This window comes from Harpia harpyja, chromosome 1, assembly GCF_026419915.1.
Source record: "Harpia harpyja isolate bHarHar1 chromosome 1, bHarHar1 primary haplotype, whole genome shotgun sequence".
NCBI classification, from domain to species: domain Eukaryota; kingdom Metazoa; phylum Chordata; class Aves; order Accipitriformes; family Accipitridae; genus Harpia; species Harpia harpyja.
Window position 1 is genome coordinate 67,068,482 of NC_068940.1, and position 21,927 is coordinate 67,090,408.

The window sequence follows — 21,927 nt, forward strand, 5'->3', positions numbered from 1 at the left end:
CAGTGTCTTTCCTGTAGTGAGGGGCCCAAAACTGAACACAGTACTCGAGGTGCAGCCTCACCAGTGCCGAGTACAGGGGAACAATCACCTCCCTGTTCCTGCTGGCCACACTGTTCCTGATACAGGCCAGGATGCGATTGGCCTTCTTGGCCACCTGGGCACACTGCTGGCTCATATTCAGCCGGCTGTCAACCAGCACGCCCAGGTCTTTCTCTGCCGGGCAGCTTTCCAGGCACTCTTCCCCAAGCCTGTAGCGCTGCATGGGGTTGCTGTGACCCAAGTGCAGGACCCGGCACTTGGCCTTGTTGAACTTCATACGATTGGCCTCAGCCCATCGATCCAGCCTGTCCAGGCCTCTCTATAGAGCCTCCCTACCCTCAAGCAGATCGACCCTGCCTCCCAACTTGGTGTTGTCTGCAAACTTGCTGAGGGTGCACTCAATCCCCTCATCCAAATCATCAATAAAGATATTAAACAGAACAGGGCCCAACCGAGCCCTGGGGAACACCACTTGTGACCCGCCGCCAACTGGATTTAACTCCATTCACCACTACCCTCTGGGCTCGTCCATCCAGCCAGTTTTTCACCCAGTGACTAGTGCACTTATCCAGGCCATGAGACGCCAGCTTCTCAAGGAGTATGCCATGAGAGACAGTGTCAAAGGCCTTGCTGAAGTCTAGGAAAATAACATCGACAGCCTTTCCCTCATCCACTAGGCGGGTCACCTGGTCATAGAAGGAGATCAGGTTGGTCAAGCAGGACCTGCCTTTCGTAAACCCATGCTGACTGGGCCTGATCCCCCTCTTATCCTGGAGTTGCCAGGATTTGCTCCTGATGTCACTCCATGTTTCTCTCTTCTCACCCTTCCCCAGGAGATTTGGACTTTATGTCTGTGTTGGGAAACCTGCACATCACCCTCTTTGTCAAGTAACCATATTTGAAACAGTCTTTCTAGAAGCAAGCAGAGTTGCTATTTTGTAGAAGACGATGCTAAGCGCAATGGTGGTATTGATTTATGCAGAGTTCAGACAACACACACTGGAAATACTGCACACGGATGCAATTAAGATGTGCCTAATTCAAATTCTTCACTAGAGTAGAAACAATAAACAATCATTTATAAAAATAACTTTATTTCTATTGAAGGCCTAATGTAATTCAGACTGGGGGAACTCCCGATTGTGGTGTTACTAGGAGGAGGGTTGTTTGCTCTATGTATGTGTGGGGGTGTGTGTTGGTCTTTGGTAGATGATATTGACAACATTGTGAGTGGAGTTTAGCATACGATGGAAATGACTAAGAGGAGGTCAGGGAATGATTCATCTGCCAACCCATCCGCTCTTAGCTGCCCGCCCTGGGGCAGCGTGGTGCATGGCGGGTAAGGAGTGAAATGCGTGAGCACCGTAGATTGCGAGTCCTTTGGTGCGGCTAGTCACCTCTTTGTTCCAGCAGCAGTCCGTGCGTGTGTTGGTTTCAGTTTTCAAATGTTCTCTTCATAGGACTGCCTGAGCCTACAAAATCCTGATCTTAACTCTGGTCCATGTAAAGGCCACTTGGGTTTTCTACATTTTCTGTGCTTGCACAAGAAGGGTATAGTCGTCCCTCAGTTGGGTTGAAGCATGTTGTAAGAATTCAAAATAGGGTCAAGTCCATTCAAAACAGCTGATACGATATTTTTCTGAATTTAACCAGTGAAACAAAATCCAATGAAACAGTGTAGAAGAAACAAATAGATTAGCTTTCTAAGTTTTCAGATTTTGGCCAATAATTCTCATGGAAAAATATTTCCTGTCAAGTACCTATACTCTCTCTACTCACCTACAACTAACTTCTCAGTCATTGGATAATCCTTAAATGTCTGAAAAGACGCATCTGCCTGTGGTCTACAAAAGTCTGCCCCACACTGTTTTGGTAACAGCACTCAGCTCTGCTGGCGAACGTTACATGTTCAAAGCACTCAACAAATATTAGCTAATTAATTGATTAAATCAAAGAACAAAGTATTCTTCCAGCAATGCAGAAGAATGTGCTAAGCACACATTACAGTACCAATAAATGGATTCCAAATCTCTTTAGCAGATTTAGGAGACACACTGTACTGTTGACTGGTGAATACATTTGGATAAGTGTCTTAATCCGATAATGTCACGTTTATAGTGACTCAAAACTTTATGCCACAAAATGGCCAAATACAACATAATTTTTTTTTTAAATCTATGTGACTACAAAGAAGTATTTGCATGTTTCCCTCATGTAATGAAGTTTTTATGATTAAATAGTTTTTTAATTATTATACAGTGATTGCTTTTTAAGAAATTGGAGAAATACCCATATAAATGTCGTGGTTTAACCCCAGCCAGCAACTAAGCACCACGCAGCTGCTCACTCACTCCCCCCACACACCCAGTGGGATGGGGGAGAAAATTGGGAAAAGAAGTAAAACTCGTGGGTTGAGATAAGAATGGTTTAATAGAACAGAAAAGAAGAAACTAATAACAATAATGTTAACACTAATAAAATAACAGCAGTAATAATAAAAGGATTGGAATATACAAATGATGCACAGTGCAATTGCTCACCACCCGCTGATCGATGTCCAGTTAGTCCCCGAGCAGCGATTCCCCCCACTCCCCTTCCCCCCAGTTTCTATACTAGATGTGACATCACATGGTATGGAATACCCCTTCGGCCAGTTTGGGTCAGGTGCCCTGGCTGTGTCCTGTGCCAACTTCTTGTGCCCCTCCAGCTTTCTCGCTGGTTGGGGATGAGAAGCTGAAAAATCCTTGACTTTAGACTAAACACTACTTAGCAACAACTGAAAACATCAGTGTGTTATCAACATTCTTTGCATACTGAACTCAAAACATAGCACTGTACCAGCTAGTAGGAAGATAATTAACTCTATCCCAGCTGAAACCAGGACAATAAGTTAGACTAAAACAATCAACAGAGCATACTAATTGCAGGCTTTTTCATTTGTTTCAGTTTTAGGCTCAGTTTGGGTGTCATTTTGAAAATCTTATCCCTTAAGAAGAGATAGTACAAAAAAATACAACTATCCTGTCAAAGCTTTATTAATGGTCTAAAAAATTTCATTTCAGCAAATATGGATGCTGCACTGAATAATACTAGTCATAGCAATTATTCAGCAGTTTCTTGGGGAAGACCACTGAAATTGAGGAATAAATAATCTTTTCAGGTAGAAGAGTTTCCTCCCGTGGCGTACATTCAGTTTCTAAAATATGATATCCAAAATTCAAACATTAACCTTTATCTAAACATAATGCCTTTGTGTTTGGTGCATTCCTAGGATTTGTTGTTCTTCCTAGATAGAAAGCACTAGACTACAGTGATCATGAACTTACCTGCCATTTATCTGGGATATTTGTGGTATTTTTTCCTACTGAATTCCCAAGTGCCAGAAAATTAAATAGCCTTCTAATGTATTCTCTCTTTAAATAGCAAACAACAGGGAACAGGAGGCTATGAAACACACTGCTGAACTTCCCTCCGTGCTAGGCATAGTATTGTGCTAACAAAAAATACTCTGACATTCAAATGAAGTTATTTGTCAGTTTTCCTTAAAAGCACAGTAATCTCTGAAAAATAAAGTTGGGTAAAAAAGGAAGAGAAGCAGAGCAGAGAAGGGGGTTGGAAGGAAAGAAAAGAAATTGTCAGTTAGCGTTAGAAACTGCACTAAGTTAGGAGCTTAGAAAGCATGAATTCAAGTTTCACCTCCTACTGCACTTGGCAATTGCATGATTGACTGAAGTGTTTTCGTCTGGATGCAGACAGGAATTGTACAAGATTTACAGATATGGTAAAAGGCTTTCAACAAGGTCACTGCTGGCAGCACTGTGTTGTTCTGTAAGGTATTTTCTTCAAGCTCCTCCAGGTAATGAAGAAAATAGAATAGTGCATGTATCTAATCTTCCCAACTTTGCTACTATCTCCAGGGCTAAAATATTATAGTACTTCATAACATTATCTGCATCTTGGTCTTATATTCCAATTACGCATTTAATTTAAAGACACTTCTGCTATATTTGTGAGTTCAGAAAGGTTTTCTCTTTGTTGTGTCTCTATAGGCACTCTCTCCAACCCATTTTCTTTTTTTAAATGGCGCATGTTTCCTTCATTATACTTTAAGAAAATAATACCTTTTGCAATGGCTATGACCGTTCTTCAGGCTTCACAATAATGCAATTCTAGATTGCGTGTTCTTTTTTCTGCTTCTAAACTGTGCCTTTCATGCTGATACTAGATTTAAAAAGTTATGAATAAGGTCCGCCTTATGGTGCTCTCCTTTCTGTGTGTTCCTTGGCATAATCCTGAAGTGCAGGTCTAAGATCTGACTGTCCCACAATTTACAGAGTTACTGTAATTAAAATGGACACCAAACCTTACCAAGGTGATATCTACAATAGCAAAGTGAATTTTCTCTAGTTGCATTTCTTTATATATATACACACACACACACATACATACATCCACCTCCCCCTTTTTTTTTCTTTGCCTTCACTGATGAACTGTTAGTAGAGTGGGTTCTTGTTCCATATGGTGAACACAGAAAGTCCTTGCATGCAGGCTCAGAAATGTGACTGGTTATGGAGGTAGGTAACATTATCACGTAGCCTCTGCTTCTTTCCTTACTCCTGCAAATTGGTGGAGCCCCAAAGTTCAGATCTGAAGGATGAACTCTGCAAAGTCAGTGTGAGAGGAAAGGTCATGGATGGAATAGCTTGGTTTCTTTATGTTGTTTTATGCCAGAATTTACCATGTTTGACTGTACATTTTGTCAAGGTTGCTGGTTTTTATCTTTAGGGTGAGCGGAAGACTTCTGCAGGCAGAAGTAAAAGGATCTTGGGTCATAATTTGTCAGTGCTAATCCCTTTGTTCACAAAGTGCTCTCTCAGGAGTAGAAAATCCTGTGCTATGTTCACAGGAGTGACAAAATACTGTGCCACTGTGAAACTTACTCATATCTAGGCTGTTGGCTGCTTTCTTTCATTTCGTACTTTGCCACTGGGGCACTCGTGCTTCTGGTAGGCTTGCTCTCAGAGAAAATACACTCACCTTCCGATACCACTTTTAATGCTTGAGATGGTGACAGCAGGAAGAGTGGTAGCTGCTTCATCTCCTGCCTTAAACCCGTAACAGTGTTGAACACCTGCTAGTAGGTGACTGTGGTACTGGCTGTACTAATTAGCTGTAATATGAGTACATTCTTGTACAGAACAAAATTTGAAACATAGTGACTTAGTGTTGCTAGGGCTAGAGGACCCAGAAGCTTTTGCTCCTTTCTCATTAAAATTTAAGTTTGGGCAAGGAAAGTTGAAAAAACATTGTCACCTTGTTTGTGTGAAAAATGTTGGTTTTGGCTAAGTTCCTTGAAAGAAAATCTCCAGTGGTTTTGACCCCAAATGATTTTCTCAAATGACCCTTTTGAGACCTCTTTCAAAAGCGTCAGAGATGTATATCTGATATATATGCATTATTTATATATACGTAAGTACATGGTAATAAATGAAACTTTCCTGTCCTTCTTGAAGTTATTTATCCCATACAAAGGTTGAAGTTAGTTGGCAGGACAGAAAGAAGTGTGCTTTGTGGCAGAGGAAGTTTCAAAAAAAGTCCTTGTAACCTCCCACGTGGTTGGTGGCCATTCAGAACAATTGCCTTCCTAAAGCCATGTGGCTAGTTACTTGTGTGTTATAGATCTTTGAATTCTTCAATACCTAAGAAATGAGTCTCTTATAAAATAGTAAAGATATAAATCATAGTGCGCTAGAAGGGGAAAAGCAGCCCCTCTTGCAGCTTACTTCTAGGTAGAGACTTTGCAACTGTAATGAACAAATTATTCTTTTCTTAAATAAATGCAGATAGCTGCAAAAAGTCTTGATATAGTAAGAAGTATCCAGGGTGAAGGATCACTGCCTTGGTTTGTGTGTGAATTCTCCTTGCAATAGAAGTTTTGGAATTTGCTGAAGCAGCAGGAGAGCAGCAATGTGGAATGAGGTTCAGTCAGTGAAGAGCAGTAAGTGTAGTGATCAATAATCAAGTGATTTGTGAAAAGCAGTTGATGACTGTGTGTGTTGGTTCCAGATGTGTATGTGCTGTAGGAGCAAGGCATGCTGAAGTGGATTACACTGCTATACTGCAAGGTAAGCCATTCCCATTTGCTTCCTGGCAGTGAGTGTTGATTGCAAATGACATTATTGGACCGGATTTAAATAATGCTAAGTAAAAGAATGATGATTTTGTCTAAAATAGGGAAACGAGAGGTAGGATGAAGTAGTCTCTTGTGTGCAGTGGCTTAGGGGAAGGTCACTTGTTCAGTTGTTTGGTTTTAGGCTGTGTTTTTGATGGCTTTGCTTGCATGCAGTGTTTACTCTTCATATGCCTCTATGACAAACAAAATGAAAATGTGACAAAGATTTCAAATGGATTGCCATCAAAATGAAACAAAAGCAAATGAATGTGTATTGAGAGGTGTATTTTTTATCTCGGTTGCCCATAGTTCAACAATTTTTCTTCTATTAAAGAAGAAATTTTTCAGGGAAGAAACAAACCTGACAATATTAAGGTTTAAAGTAGAAGTAGTAATTTGACATCGTTTGGATTTTTATTACCTTACAGATCTTCTCAGGAAACTAAAACCAGCTGATTGGTCAGATATTCATTAAATTAATAGTGAATGTATTGCAGCCTTGTGAGTCCTACAGTCAACAGTGAAGTTTTAGCTATAGTAATCTTTATACTTTTTCATTATTAAAGGTTTCCCTTTTTTGATTAGAAAAGCTTTGCAGTCCTTCAAAGCTTTTGTCATATAAGTTCTTACTCATGCAGGTAATCCCATTAAAATTCCCTGAGACTGCTAGTGTGAATAGTCTGGTAGTCTGGGTCTAAATTAATAAAGGAGTCTCATTTCTATTCTTCTAGAGCAGAGGTATATCAAACACTGAAAGTGCTTTAAGTGTTCTTTAACCCAAGCTGTAAAAGATACCATAAATTTAAAAAGTGACAGTTTCTATAATGCATAGCAGGAACAGCAGAAATTATGGTGGCTGCTGAGATGCTGAAATCACCAGTGACTGCTGAGATGCTGAAATCACTGTATGAATTTCTAGGTAGAAGGAAAATGGGGATCTGATTCTGCTTTTCTTGCACCATTTTAATGCCAGTGTAATGCCGCTGCCTTCAGTGGCTGTCATCCTGACTTGCACCTGGATAGGAATATGTTTATCTTGCCATTTCAGGAAAATGGATTCAGACAGATGTCTATTTTTTAGTGGAAGGAGCACCATATTGCAAAGGTCTGTCAGTAGCTGAGGTTCATTACTACCCTTGTATTTAACACTTCTCTAACTCCTCCGAAAAAGTTCATTTAGATTTAAGTCTTGTACATGTCCAGCGAGGTGCAATGTTTTAGATGATGAGGTTAATTAGAGAAGGTAATTCTGAGATAAAAAGCCTTGAAATATTGGGCCATTTAATATTTTGTGAAGTCTTCTAAGCTTTTGTCATAAAATCATGTTTCAAAATGAGTTAATTCTGAAAACTTCTTATATATTTTATTCAGTAGTCTTACATGACCGTCAGTGCTAACGAATATTTTAATGCAAAGTTGAGCTGTATTCTGAAAAATTAAGTAGCTGGACAAGTCCCAGGGATTTTATAAACTTGTCCTGCGTTTAATAGAGTTTATAAGCTGCTTCATCTGAATCAGCATGGCTGAAGAAAGAAACTTCATAGGTCTTACAGAGCTTTAAATTCTACCGTGCATGACTTCTCAGAGGTTTTCAACAGCTTCAGCCTACCCCGACAGGTCGAGAGAGATTGCACATGGCTGGCAGAAATATTTTACAGACTCAGCAGCAGTAGTTTTGCAGATCACAGTGGCGGAGCAAAGTGCTCAGGCTTCCCAAGAGCAGCAGTTCTGGGTCTGCACTATAAGCATTTGCCACGAAGTGCAGTAGGAGAAGTACTGCTGTGAAGGTCTCCCAGAGAAGGCTGGAAAGCATCAGCTATTCTGCTTTCTCTGTGTGTGTGGTGTTATTCCCACACTTTACATGACTCTTTTTCAGAAATACATTTTTTTTTAGGACAAAAAATTACTTCCAATCTGCGAGGGTGTTTCAGAAATAAGCACTGCTGCCTTTTAATTATTAGCAACCCATGCTATATAAAGCCTAACAAAAAAATAAAATGGTGGTGGAATCCTGAAGGTGGTGGTCCAAGACAACTTTGCACAGAAAAAATATATAAATGTATATATATTTCTGCAAAACTGAGAAACCTTTCCTATATTAGAAGTCTATTTTGTATCTTAACAATAGTAAGGCACTGTCATTGATTAATGTGTCCAGTAAGCTCCTGGGCCTCTCTGGTAATTTTCTAGATTCTGGAATATATTACTTTAATATCTTGTAAAATCAGCAATTTCAAACAGGGGCTGATTTTTACAACCAAAGTGAAGCAACAGTCCTTGTGCTGGAGGGGAGGTATGGGCTTAAAGTCTCTAGTTTGTCCATGTTTTCCTGTATTTCCATATTTTTATTATTGAGCTGTATATGTCCAAATTGTAAATAGGTAACATATTTCAGAGATCTTGGAGCAATAAAAACTTACAGAAATAATTTCAAACCCTCCCCTTGTACTTACCCTAAAACCTATTTTCATGTGTGTAACTTATAAAAAAAATAAGCAAATTCTCCCCAATGTCCCCTACCCTCATTTTCCACACATGATTCAACAGAGGAGTGAATTACACTTGTGGAAAAGTAATGCAAGGAAAAAGTTACTGCAATAAATATCTCATTGCCCAGTAGGTCCTCTTAGGTCCTGATATTCTGTGATACATTTTCCTGGATGTACACTGGGACATACACTGACCCTATGGGATTATAGCAATCATACCTTGAAAATACATTTGCATTCACTAACAGTGAATCACCTGCATTTAGCCCAAATAAAAAATAAATCATTCCAGTTTCTCTTTTCAGTAATTAGATTCCTTTTGCACATTTTTATTTTTGATGCATAAGCATTTCTATAAATGCATTACATCTGGGTACTGTGATGAAAAGGTTGTTATAAATGTGACACAGACACATAGGCTTTGTGTTAAAATAATTCCACAGCTGCATAAGCGAAGCCCTATTTTGGCCTTGTGTGACTGTAACAAAAGACTTTAGCTGCTGCTGTAGGACACTGTGTCATCCTGGGGAAACATGAAAAGGTCCAGATCTCCCAATTTGTCTTTCAGATTTTTTACCAATACATGTCAAGGATAGCCTGGTTTGCTAGACATTTATCTCTAAATCCCTAATATTGATGAAGAGATTGAGGTAAATGTGTAGTTGTCATGAAAGAACATTATATCAGCCTTAGCTACAATAACAAAGACATTGGCTGTCAAGACATGACAGAGAATATACTTTTTAAGTTATATACAATGTGTTTATACTTCTCAACTAAAACTGCACAGTCTACCCCCAAAAACATATGCTGTAAACTAGCAGAAATTATGTTCCTATTGCCATGAATGAAGTACTAAATGCATCCTCTTTGTTAAAAAGAATGCAATCCAAAGGTGCAAAAATAAGATAAATGACAATAACTTGCACATGCCCTTGCAAAAACATCTGCTAACCTTTCCAAACACAACAGACTTTTACCTTGATATGTTTGCATTGCTTGGAAAATGATCTGCTCTCCATTAAATTCAACATTAAATGGCCCAGTGGGTGTAATGAAGCAATAAAATAATAATAATAATAATAATGATGATGATGATGATGATGATGATGATACCCTACACTTGTAAATGCTGCCAGAGCTACCTTAATATTTTATAATGAGTAGATAATCTGAAAAAATGATTACTTCTGTGAAAGTACAAATGGTAATATTCAAATATAAGCCCTAATTCCTCAAGCTTTTTTTTAACACTGGTGTTTGTAAAAGTGCATTTACAAGGAGACAAAATGTACAATATTTCGTTTTATCTGCAGATCGCTTCCAAAGGGTAACTGATTGAAGCACTAAAATTGCTCTTTTGCTCTTCTATGGTTCTTATTGTTTTAAAGTCCTTTTGTTTAAAAAATATCCACATAGCAACTCCCTAAAACAAAAGAGGGGGGAGATTGACTTCTAACTTTTTGATGTTTCTAGATATGGTAAACATTGCTGTTTCTTAGGGCCTGAGAGGGTGTGAGAATTCAAATCATAGAACTTCGGCAATCTTGAGAAATTATGTTGCAAACTACAAGAAAAGAATAATTTCCGAAATTGCTTATATGAGAAAAAAGAAGTACAAAGCACAAAATTCTGACATTCCTCCTGAATTGAAAGGAAAAAAATAATTCTGAATTTTAGTAATCCCTTGCTTGTGACCTTTAATTTCCTCTTTTCTACCATGACTACATTTGTTGCTGGTTTATTTTATTCAGTGTCTGATGTCTGCATTTTATATGCATAACAAATATTGTAGGGGATGAACTATCTGTCTCAAAATTACTATTCTTTATTCAGCAGTGTTTTTGGGAGGGGGTGGGTGGGTGGGTGGGTGGGTTTTTTTTTTAAGCAGAATTCCCACAGAGCTCATTCATGTGACTTGTCTTTTAATTATTTTTCTGTTTCATTTTGTAGATGTATTTTCATCAGCATATTACCGAAATACTTAACCACAAAAGGAAGAAAAAAAAAAAAAAGTGTTTCTAAAGAGATAACCTGTCAACAAACACTAACTGAAACTTAATTTTAAAAATTACCTACTTGGATACAGTGGTAGATAGTGGTTGTATTGGAGTGTTAAGAACAGAACTTACTCGTCTGCAAAAATTAGTTGCTCGTTATGCCCAAATGATTGTTCATGCTCTCATTTTCTGCTAAATATAGATTTGTCTGGATATTTAGGTACTAGGAAAACTAAAGATCTTTAAGGTGTAATACGGCACTTACAGGATATCTGCATGACACGTTGTAGGCTGTTTTCACATCAGGGGGTTGATTCAGAGAGGCTGAAAGAGGTGATTTTTATCTATGAAGTGAAAATATATAATATTCTTGTATCAGAAATAGTGTGGCCAGCAGGACTAGGGAAGTGATCATCCCCCTGTACTCGGCGCTGGTGAGGCCACACCTCGAATACCGTGTTCAGTTTTGGGCTCCTCACTATAGGAAAGACATTGAGGTGCTGGAGTGTCTCCAAAGAAGAGCAACGAAGCCGATGAAGGATCTAGAGAACAAGTCTTATGAGAAGCAGCTGAGGGAACTGGGGTTGTTCAGCCTGGGGAAAAGGAAGGTCAGGGGAGACCTTATCGCTCTCAACCACTACCTGAAAGGGGGTTGTAGTGAGGTGGGTGCTGGTCTCTTCTGTCAGGTGGCTGGTGATAGGGCAAGAGGAAATGGCCTCAAGTTGCAGCAGGGGAGGTTTAGATTGGATATTAGGAAAAATTTCTTCACCAAAAGCGTTATCAAGCATTGGAGTGGGCTGCCCAGGGAATTGGTTGAATCACCATCCCTGGAGGTATTTAAAAGACATGTAGGATGTGTAGATGTGGTGCTTAGGGACACGGTTTAGTGGTGGACTTGGTAGTGTTAGGTTAATCGTTGGACTTGATGATTTTAAAGGTCTTTTCCAACGTGAATGATTCTATGATTCTAATTCCAATACCTACAAAATTTCAGTAGTTCTGTAGAAAAAGGTCAATTGTCATCTTTGCCCTTCACAGATTCTTTTTTCTTTACACCTGTCTCTGGACCCTGCTAAATGGTCTAATTTATATGTCGCTCAGAGTTAATAACTTGAAAAATCTGCAGTTTTTTTCCTGACCTTTAAAACCTGTACTGACTGCTTACCTTCTTAGAAATAATGCTGAAACCAAGGTTTTGTCCAGTAGAGGCAATCTGAATTGTGATCAGACACTTCTGTCCCTTCTTTTTGAGCTCAGCCAACTTGGAGTGCTGCTGACACGAGTTTCGAGGCTGTGAGTGGAATTCCCAAATGTGGAAATCAAGAATATGGGAAAAATTATACACTTCAGGGAGCATGGCAACAACAAATTTTCTTGGTAGGCAGAGCCTTCATAGCTTTGCAGCTTTGCTAGCCATTCCTTTTGCCATTTTAACTATTGCCTTCTGTACAAGGTCTGTACCACAAAATACTGGTGGTGGAGAGGGAGGTGAGGCAATGCAAACAGCTTGCTTTACCTGCATGGGGAGAGCATCCCTCAGGGCCTGGGTACCAGACACATAGCTGATCCTGTGTCTTTATTTGGCCATGGTACAGGCAGAAATCTTTGTCTTCACAAGGACCATCTCTGAAAATGGATTGAATAAAAAGCAAGTGAGGGAGTTTTCATGGCTTGGCTCTGGCTGTAAGTCACCACAGTAGTGCTTCTCAGATTTTAGAAGCTGATGTTTGCAAATTAATTACTTGGCCTTTAAATAGTTCCAAACCACCCAAAGTGCTCCATTATGTTAGCACAGGCTTGAGAAATAGATATGTATTACTAGCTAATTGAATAACATATGGTGTTGATTAGTGCTTAGCTCTTTTTATAGAACTCAATTAAAAAAATGACTGCAGTATATTTTGAGACTATGAGATGTCTGTTGGTTGCTTCTGGCACGAGGGAACTGCTGAAGCAAGAAATGATGAACTTTTTCTGTGTAGTTCATCTCTAAGTTCCTTTAGGAACTTGTGGTGCATGTGGCTGTGGCGGGAGATAGGCTGGAGTCTGTTCATTTGCTGCAGTATTGAAATGCAGCCTTTTCCTGAAAGATTTAAGTGCTCTCCTGGCAAAACAAAACAAAAACCCAGGCTTTTATTTTCTGTGCTATTGCTCAAGGTATACGACTATACAATGAACCTATTTCAAAGGGATAAAAATCTACTCTTACAGGGTCCAGTTTGCAGAGATGCATTTCTTGGGAGGAGTCCCAGTACATAGACATTAAGTTATAAATCCCTCCAACCCCAGATAACCTCGGTCTCCTTCCGCCTCATGCCTGCCCCCACCCCAAGCAATAAACAAGTGGGGAAAACCTGCCGTTATTTCTTTCACTTGATGCAATTTTTGCTCAAGAGATTATTTGCCTCTTAAACTTCACAAAAATCACCTGAGATGATGATGATTATGATTTTCTTATTATTCACATGGATGATTGAAGTTGTGTAACAGCTAGCAGCAGTGATCAGACTGGGAGGAGCTGGAAGGATTCGGAGAAACAATAAACAGGAAAAAAAGATGTTTTTCTACCTGAGTTATCTTTTTTTTTTTTTTTCTCCTAAGCTGCCTCTTCTACTGTATTTTGTGTGGATTTTTTGAAGAGAAAATTTGGTAAATAGCGGCTTCAAATGTGATGTGATGTGCGCTGTATGAGACAGACAGCAACAAGAAATACTGACTTCTATCTGCAGTTTTATCACTGACTAGTAATTTAGCTCTTGGGTGTATGACCTGACAAACTCTTCTTGCTTTTTAGAAGTAAGTGATGGTTATTCTTGCAGTCCTAAAACTCTTAGCAGAAAAGCCTACCAACAGTGTAAAATTACTTAATGCATGTATTTTCCAGATTTTCACATCAGCTTTTATTGTATTATATACTATTTGGTATTTAATTTTCATCTGAAAGACAGCAAAATCTGAAAGACTCAGAACAAAGGAGGTCCTGAAAAATCAATTATTTTAAAAGAAGCCTTTCCAATCCCAGTAGGTTCCCATTCCCCAGTAGCTCTTCCACTGAAATGATGTTCATTCATCCATCCAGAGAAAACAGATGAGTCCTGCAGCGTATCCTGAAGGTTACTCAGGTCATTTGGGAGGGAGCTGCATTTCAGAGATGCAGTGCTTTCACCATGAGTGCCCTTTCACCGTTTTCCCATTGTTCATCCTTCTCATTGTATGTTTGTAACTGCCACAGCAGGAATGTGTAAAATAGACCATTCATGACCTAAATCGCTCTGGGCTCAAAATCAGGAGCAGGTGCAACCCTGATCAAAACTGGAAGGCTACAGTGTTGGGACCGCATCATCCAGTGATAAGGGGGGTGGAAGGAGCAAAAGCTATTTTATTTTTGTATTCCTAATTCTTCCCCCAGGCTGTCCTGCCCCCTCCATCCATGTATAAAATAGATGGCAGTATGTTCATTTTCAGCTTCTCCCAGGAACAAATTTCTAGAGCCAACATTTTATTCAGTGAGGCCAGTCTAGAAGTTGCAAAGGCAAGTTAGCTGTCACTGGCTTCTTGGTAAAGGCATCACAAGTACCTGATGCAGCAGGGATTTTTGAGTAAAATAATAGGTAAATAGGAAGACCTTAGCATACAGATACCAGTTTTGGAAAGGGTCCTGTCACATATATTGGCTCACAGTGTGGAAGAGATTCTTAAAAGGCTGACACAAAGGTCACACTGCTACCATGATGGTCATCAACCAGTAATGTCCTATCACCTGAAACATATAGCATCAAATTTATGATGTTTGAAAAGATTTGAAGGTTCCAGTTTTTACCAGAGGGTTTTTTGTGTAGCATGCTGGTAACATTCCCCTAAGATGTGAAAACTGACAAGGTGATAATTAAAAATAGGATCTTGATAAGTGGTCGATCTTTCTTAACAGTTTCTTTGAAAGCAGCTGGTATCTGTTGATATCCGTGGTTATCTGTTGATATCTGAAACCTGGGTTTTATTATTACCTGCAAAAGTTCAGTCTTTTTAACATTGGAAGAGGCTATTATGGCAGGCAGAGCGAGATTCATCCCATCCCATCTAGCAAAGACATCTGTAAAAGAAGAGGAATACATGTTTCTAAGAAAAAAAACACCTGAGTTTATAATTTTAGCCTATTTCACAGTAAGATGACTCTTTCCATAGGCCCTGTTGGTGAGATTTACAGTGACTGCAGAGTCTAGGGGTGACTGAGATGCAAGCACCTGCATCTTTGATGATTGCCACTTAAATGTCTTTCACAGTTTTGTTAGAAATGTTAGAAATCCCTGAATATTGTTATTAGTGGACTTTTGTCCTTAATGCCCTGTCTGTATTTTCTATCCTTCGGCTATTACAGGAAGGTATTTGTTGTAGCGACCTGTTGGGAAGAAGACAGGGAGATATTCTTTAAGATATATTGTGTCATTCATCAGGGGCAAGTAGTCTGTATTGAATAGAACTGATTTACCTGCATAGCGGTCTCTTACTCTGGGATTCGTATACTCTGTTGACATCTTAAATGTACGTGGCATACTTGACTATTATGTACACAGGGTCAAAGTCACAGTGACTGGGATAGTTCTATGCTGACAAGACAGTCTGGAAATAAAACAATTAGTTGTAATACAAATGAGCATAGTTTCCTTTTAATATCCTTGAATAGAAAGCATGCTATTGTCTTGCAGTTAAGAAGGTAAGGATTGTTTCACAGGAAAGATGTAATTTCTAATCCCTTACATTGAAGCACATTTCAGAATAGAAATCCCCAGGCAGTAGCTATGTTAGCTAAGCCAGCAAACACCACAAATTGTAGTTGTGCTGGTTTTCCACATGGGACAGTTTTCTACTTCACAAAGCTGTAATGTCATGCAAAGTTCATTTTACTGGTAAGCATCATTGAGCCAAAATTGAGTTCAGAGCTCCAGGGAAAATAAATGTAAGCATTTATCCACAGTGCTATTTAAATTGGCTTGAAATTTTGAGTTCCTGGTTGCCTTGCTCATTCATTTCTTGTTCACTGCAGTCTTCATTAGGGCTCCTAAAGGTTGAGAAGCTAGCTTTCTTTTAGCGGGGGGAAAAGTTATCTGCAAAACTGATGACTTTATAAGATATGTAACCAGTACAGTCAAGAAGAACCCTATAATATGATGGCAGGGAAAGAGGGTTTTCATTTAATGCCCATCCATTTCCACATAGGATCAGCAGTTCAAACCAATAAGACACTGACAGCAATTAAAAATTGCTTTTAAAATTAAGATTATGTTTTCTTCTAACCATATTCTGTGTAATTTCCCAATAGAATAAACTAAGCATTCTTATCCTTTCCCCCACCAATCAAAATTGCTGCCTAAACATTTCACTCTAGAAAGTAGAAGTATGCAATGATGCAGGCATGAACTGAAAGTCTGCTGCTTTGCAAGAATTAGTCTGATCTGTGTTAGTTTAAACATTGGTGGACCGTTATAAGATTTCAAAAACTTGATTTTTTTTTTTCTTTTCTTTTAAAATACTAGTTGGAGTAGTAAATTGTATTTTAAAAGTATCTCAGCAAGTTATACTCAGTTGGATATCTCCTCCTTCTTTATCCTTTGCTATCTTTATTTCCTTGTCCTTTAAGGAATATTGAGCAAGGACTCAGAATGTTTTAATCCTAAAATGCTTATGTTTTTCAAAAATTTCTTGTCTTCATGTTTGGGATTTTTTTTTCTCAAACCATTTGTGTCCAATCAACAGTACTGCTGTGTAATGCTGGCTTACAGCATCAGCTCAAGTGGTTTGCACAGGTGTGTAATATTTCACCTTAGTCCTTCAGTAGTGCCATTACATATTCAGAAGTCACTGTGTATCTGTAAATGAAATGGTGGCAGACTGTAGTGTAATATGTATTCCTGAAACTTCTGGTTTCCTAATTGTCTTAAATTATCCCCTTCTTCCTCCAGATTTAAGAGAGATGTGGCAGTAGGCAAAAATGTACTGCAGCTCTAATGCCATCACAGCTTTCTAATGAAAGCACAAATCAAATGGTAGATGCTTGAATCATTTATTTCCAAGGTGGAATTTCCCTTATTATTTTACTGTGCCTTTATCTGGTGTGCATTTTAGAATTTCTTTTTCTGGAATGAGATTAGACTGCAAGACAGAAGTATTCTATATGCCAAAAATAAGACTCTCATAGATTAGGCTGTGTTGACTGGAATGTTAGAGGGATGTAATAACATGCTAATATACTTATTAGTGTAAATGTTTGAAAAGGAATTAGACGTGTACACATAGTGCACAATGTTTGTTTAATTTACTAGATTATATTTGCTTACAAAGTTTTACATCTTGGTTAGAAGATCTGTTTTATTATAGTAATCTCATGCCTATATGACTAACACTATAGGTCTAGAGATATATTGTAATTTTAAATTGATACTGCTCTCTAGTGGGGAATGCTTTCAATGCAAAAGATTATATATATTAATGCACAGCATCTATATAAACTGGGATTTCTGAAAAGTTACTGTCATCTAGAGCAATTCAGTGAAACTAGTGCTATCATGTTAGCATTGTAATCCTTGTAACGCTTTGATTAAAGACTGACTTTCTTAATTTAAAAATATTTTAGATAAATATAACTCTCTTTGGAGTGAACAATAATTCCAGCAAAGTCCAGAAGGCTGAGAGGTTGATGGATTGCTGCTGCTTCCTCAGGAGAAACTTCTTCCTTCCATTAAGAGAAATATGCTATACATCTGCTGTAGAAAAACCTCAGGTTTTCTCCTAAGCTTCCACAGTGTCATAATGTCTTATGGGATGGTTGTGATTTGTCTATAAAAAGTTCCTATCATCACTGTTGGTATAATAGGATTGATTTTAATAAATAACTAGTTTTATGCTGCTTCTTTTTCTCTTTAATTTTGCGTTGGAATGAATTGTTTAGCCTGCTTTCTCATCTTTTGCTTTAGACAGCTAAAATCGTAGATAAGAGCTGACTATACACAAAAGCAGAAATAATAATACTGACTGAACTGGTTGAGTGAGGTTTTAATCTGCAGCAAGTGAAGAGATCCTCTCAGAACTCGGTCTGTACTTTCTTAAATGAAATAGGGTTTACTTAGCATAAAAGAACACAATACTAATTAGACAGCAAGCAAATCTGAAAACTGAGACTGAAACTTTTGAATATTGATAGGTTTTAGATTTGCATTTTTAGATAAATTTGTCTTTATGATTTGATTGGAAAGCAGTAAATATGTTTAAATCCTTGGGAGGGGTGGCAAAATGTTTAGCTGATGAAATTTACAATATTTGAAGCTTTCTCAAGAATGATTTGCAGTATTTTGGTGTAATCAGACCCAAATCTGAAGGCTTGTTTAGATTTATTTTTAGATACTGAACCTTGCCTGGATCTAGGATTAAAAGCATCTGTAGCCTATTTTCTTGTGTTCCTGCAATCATCTTTTTTGTCTCTAGGTTGACTGATTTGTCATGTCAGTTAGAGATCAAATAGTACCATTGTATTTAAGGCTGCTGTAATTTTGTCACTCGAAGTACAGATTAGATTCTTTGGCTAGACCTTCATTTATTCACTAAGTCTGGGAGAACAAGCAGTTTAAAGATTTGTATGCTATATAAAGGTCTCATCAAGATGCTAAGTTGGTATAACATTTTGCACTCCGTGAACAGTAAATTAGGTTTGCAGCGCACAGAGCACTTCTTCACTTGTGCCATTTCTGCTCACCTTTAATCACAGAAGCTCATGTTTACATTGGTTTCACTTGAAGTGCTGCAGATGGGATTAACTTCTCATTTCTGTAGTTGTTACATGTTAGTATTAGCTGAATCTAAGTTAACTATCCTTGAATTATAATCCTTGGAGGTTAAGATAAGAAACTAATAGAACGTGTTTATTATTTGTCTTTGAACTATTTTGAAGCAGACAAGTTATGAAATGATTAGACTTGGGCTTGAAAGCATTCACAGGAAGTGGAAAGGGGATGACTAGGGGTTGCTAAATACCCAATTAATGAACTCAGGAGTGAGGTCTATGCATTTAAGCTTGCCTGACTAAAATATAGGGTGTTTCTTTTTTCTTCTATTAATTGCAACACATCAAAATATATAAATATGGGCAACAGAGACTAACTCTCTCCCCGTCTTTTTTTTTTCCCTACTTGAAAAATGCATCTTGCATTTCTAAGTGCTAAAACAGCTACATATTTGTAGCGATTAGTCAAGTGCGGTATTTGAAAGTAGGAATGTATGTAATGGAACATAACAATAGGTTGTCGTCCACGTAGGGTTTAACTGACCTATTTATTCTACAGTTTATATGAAAAAATCAAAATGTGATACTTATCATAGAGAGGATTATAAAATATTTCTGCTGTAATAACTATTTGTATTTCTGTGGTGGATTGGCCTTGGCTGGCTGCCAGACCCCTACCCAGCCGCTCTCTCACTCCCTTTCCACACCAGGGCAGGGAGGAGGAAACAAGATGGAAAAGCTCAGGGGTTGAGGTAAAGTCAGGGAGAGCACTTACCCATTACCGTCATGGGCAAAAGAGATTCGACTTGGGGAAAATTAATTTAATTTATTGCCAATTAAAGTAGAGTTGAATGGTGAGAAACAAAGACAAAACACTAAACCATTTTGCCCCTCTGCCCCCATCTTCTTCCTGGGCTTAACTTCACTCCTGACTCTTCTACACTACTCCCCCACCCTCGAATGGTGCAGAGGGACGGGGATTCAGGGTTGTGGTCAGTCTGTATCACTTCATCTCTGCTATACCTTCCTCCTCACATTGTTCCCCTGCTCCAGTGTGGGGTCCCTCCCACGGGAGACAGTCCTTCAGGAACTGCTCCAGTGGGGGTCCTTCCCATGGGCTGCAATGCTTGAAAAACCGGTCCAGCATGGGTCGTTTCTATGGGGTACTGTCCTTCAGGAAAGGACTGCTTCAGCGAGGGTCCCCCACGGGGTCACAGGTCTTGCCAGAAAACTTGCTCCTGTGTGGGCTCCTCTCCATGGACTGCAGACCCTGCTGGAAGCCTGTTCCTACATGGGCTCTCCATGGGCTGCAGCTTCCATCAGGGCATGTCCACTTGCTCTGGCGTGGGGTCCTCCAGGGGCTGCATGTGGATATCTGCTCCACCATGGACCTCCATGGGCTGCAGGGGGACAGCCTGCCTCACCACGGTCTTTTCCCCACGGGCTGCAGGGGAATCTCTGCTCCGGCGCCTGGAGCACCTCCTCCCCCTTCTTTTCCACTGTCTACATGGCTGTTTCTCTCACATTTTTTCAGCTGCTGCACAGTGTTTTTACCCTTTCTTAAATATGTTATCACAGAGGTGCCACACCTGTGGCTGATGGGCTCAGCTTTGGGCACTGGTGGGTCAGTTTTGCAGCTGCCTGGAACTGGCTGTCCCCAGCATGGGACAGTCCCTGGCCTCCTCTCAGAGAGGCCATCCTCCAGCCCCCACTGCCAACACTTGCACCCAATACAGTTTCCCACTGAAGATGACATTTAAGGTGTCTTCGCTGAGATTTCCAACTTGGCATTTGTAAGGTTGCTTTGCATAGGATAATTCTTAAATATTTAAACTAACCAAGGGATAAGATAGAAATAATTTAAAAATAAAATAGAAAAAATCCCTGTGACAGGTTGGCTCCAGTGATAGATCTAATTGTACCCCTGAACATTTAAAGATGTTCACCTGAGTGGCTGTGAAGTTACTCGAGTTACACAGCAGAACTAAAAAACATGAACAGAAAGCAAAATACATGAGCGGAAATGTAGTGTTAAAATATGAAAATGCAAACAATGATTTTCTGCCTTTTACTGGTTTGCAGATATAGAAACCTTGTGTACGTTATTTTGTATTACTCATCAAGTTTCCTGCTTATGTTTTTTTCCCCCTCCCCCAGAAAATATGAAGAAGCCCTGGAGCCCTGATTTGCCAGTTGATAACCACTCATACAGTTCAGATTTCGCATCCGTCCCGGACAGGGAAGGTGAGAAAGAATTAGCACCTGATGGCACTGAAGAAAAGAAGGAGAGAGAAAAGAAACACACCAATTTCACTTTGTGTAATGTTTGTAACATTCAGCTGAACTCTGCTGCTCAGGCACAAATCCACTACAATGGTAAATCCCATCAGAAGAGATTAAAACAGCTCAGCAATGGAAATCTCAAAAGTGATAATGGTAAGCATTAAAATATGTATACCTTTTGCCTTTGACGTGAGAATTGCAGCAATGTCCAGTAATGTCAATATACATGAGTCTAAGCATTTTTTTTTTATTCAGCCAACAAATTCTTTGAAGTTAAGGCAAAGGCTCTTGGTGACTTCAGAATGCTTGGGGTCATCCCTAGCATGAACATCTGGCAAATAGCTAAAGGTATACCATCTGTGTTGTTACAAGTGTTTTCATTTTACATTTTGTTTACATGATGATGCTGATTAAGATTCTTTCTCATTCCATTTGCATTTTGACGGTTTTCAGCATAATTGGTGATATTCCATATTTCACAGTCTACTAGAGAGGTTACACTTGTTAGGGGTATGTTTGCTTTTAATGTATGTAAGGCAGTTGCAAAATAAATTGAAACGAATACGTTACACACAAGAAATACATTCCCAAACTCATTTCACTTTAGTTTGCTTATTCAGGATTCAACCCATAGCTAGCAGAAGTCTGTTTAAAGATCATGACCGAGGTCAAACAGAGATGGAAAAAAGATTATTTTGATTTTAATTTATTTCATTGACAGCTTTGGGAAAGGCATTTTGTAATAGGTGGCATGTTTTCCTATCATCAGAATGAATTGTATGCCTCAAAGAAAAACACGTTTGTGGCTTTATGTACAAAAGTAGATAGATAATAGAGGCAAACGATGGTCCCCTGACAAGAAAAAACAGATTACTATGTTATAATTTTCTCAATTTCGTAACAGGTAGTACTCAACTTCGCTGTACTATGGGTAGAGTTGTACTGCATCGTTCTATCTGCTTCTATGCACCATGTTGCAGAAGTGATGGTCTTAATATGATCTACTTAGGACTTTCAGACTTTCTTCAGACCACACACATCGCTTAATATTTTGTGCCATGAGCTGCTTCCTGCCCTGCCTGCAGAAGGGTATGCAGAACACTAATCCTTAGATAGGACTAAAGAGGTATTTTAATAATCTGTGCTTTGTCCTGTCTTTAAGAGTTGGGAATA

General features: G+C 39.0%; 1 protein-coding gene across 2 annotated transcripts in view; it reads left to right on the forward strand.

Annotated features, from left to right (window-relative positions):
- ZNF385D (zinc finger protein 385D) overlaps nt 1-21,927 on the forward strand; it is a 456,703-nt gene that overhangs the window by 68,456 nt on the left and 366,320 nt on the right. For both annotated transcript variants that reach the window (XM_052798287.1, XM_052798298.1), the window contains exon 2: nt 20,629-20,907. In XM_052798287.1, coding sequence (XP_052654247.1) covers nt 20,629-20,907 — 279 coding nt within the window. The remainder of the gene's footprint in view (nt 1-20,628; nt 20,908-21,927) is intronic.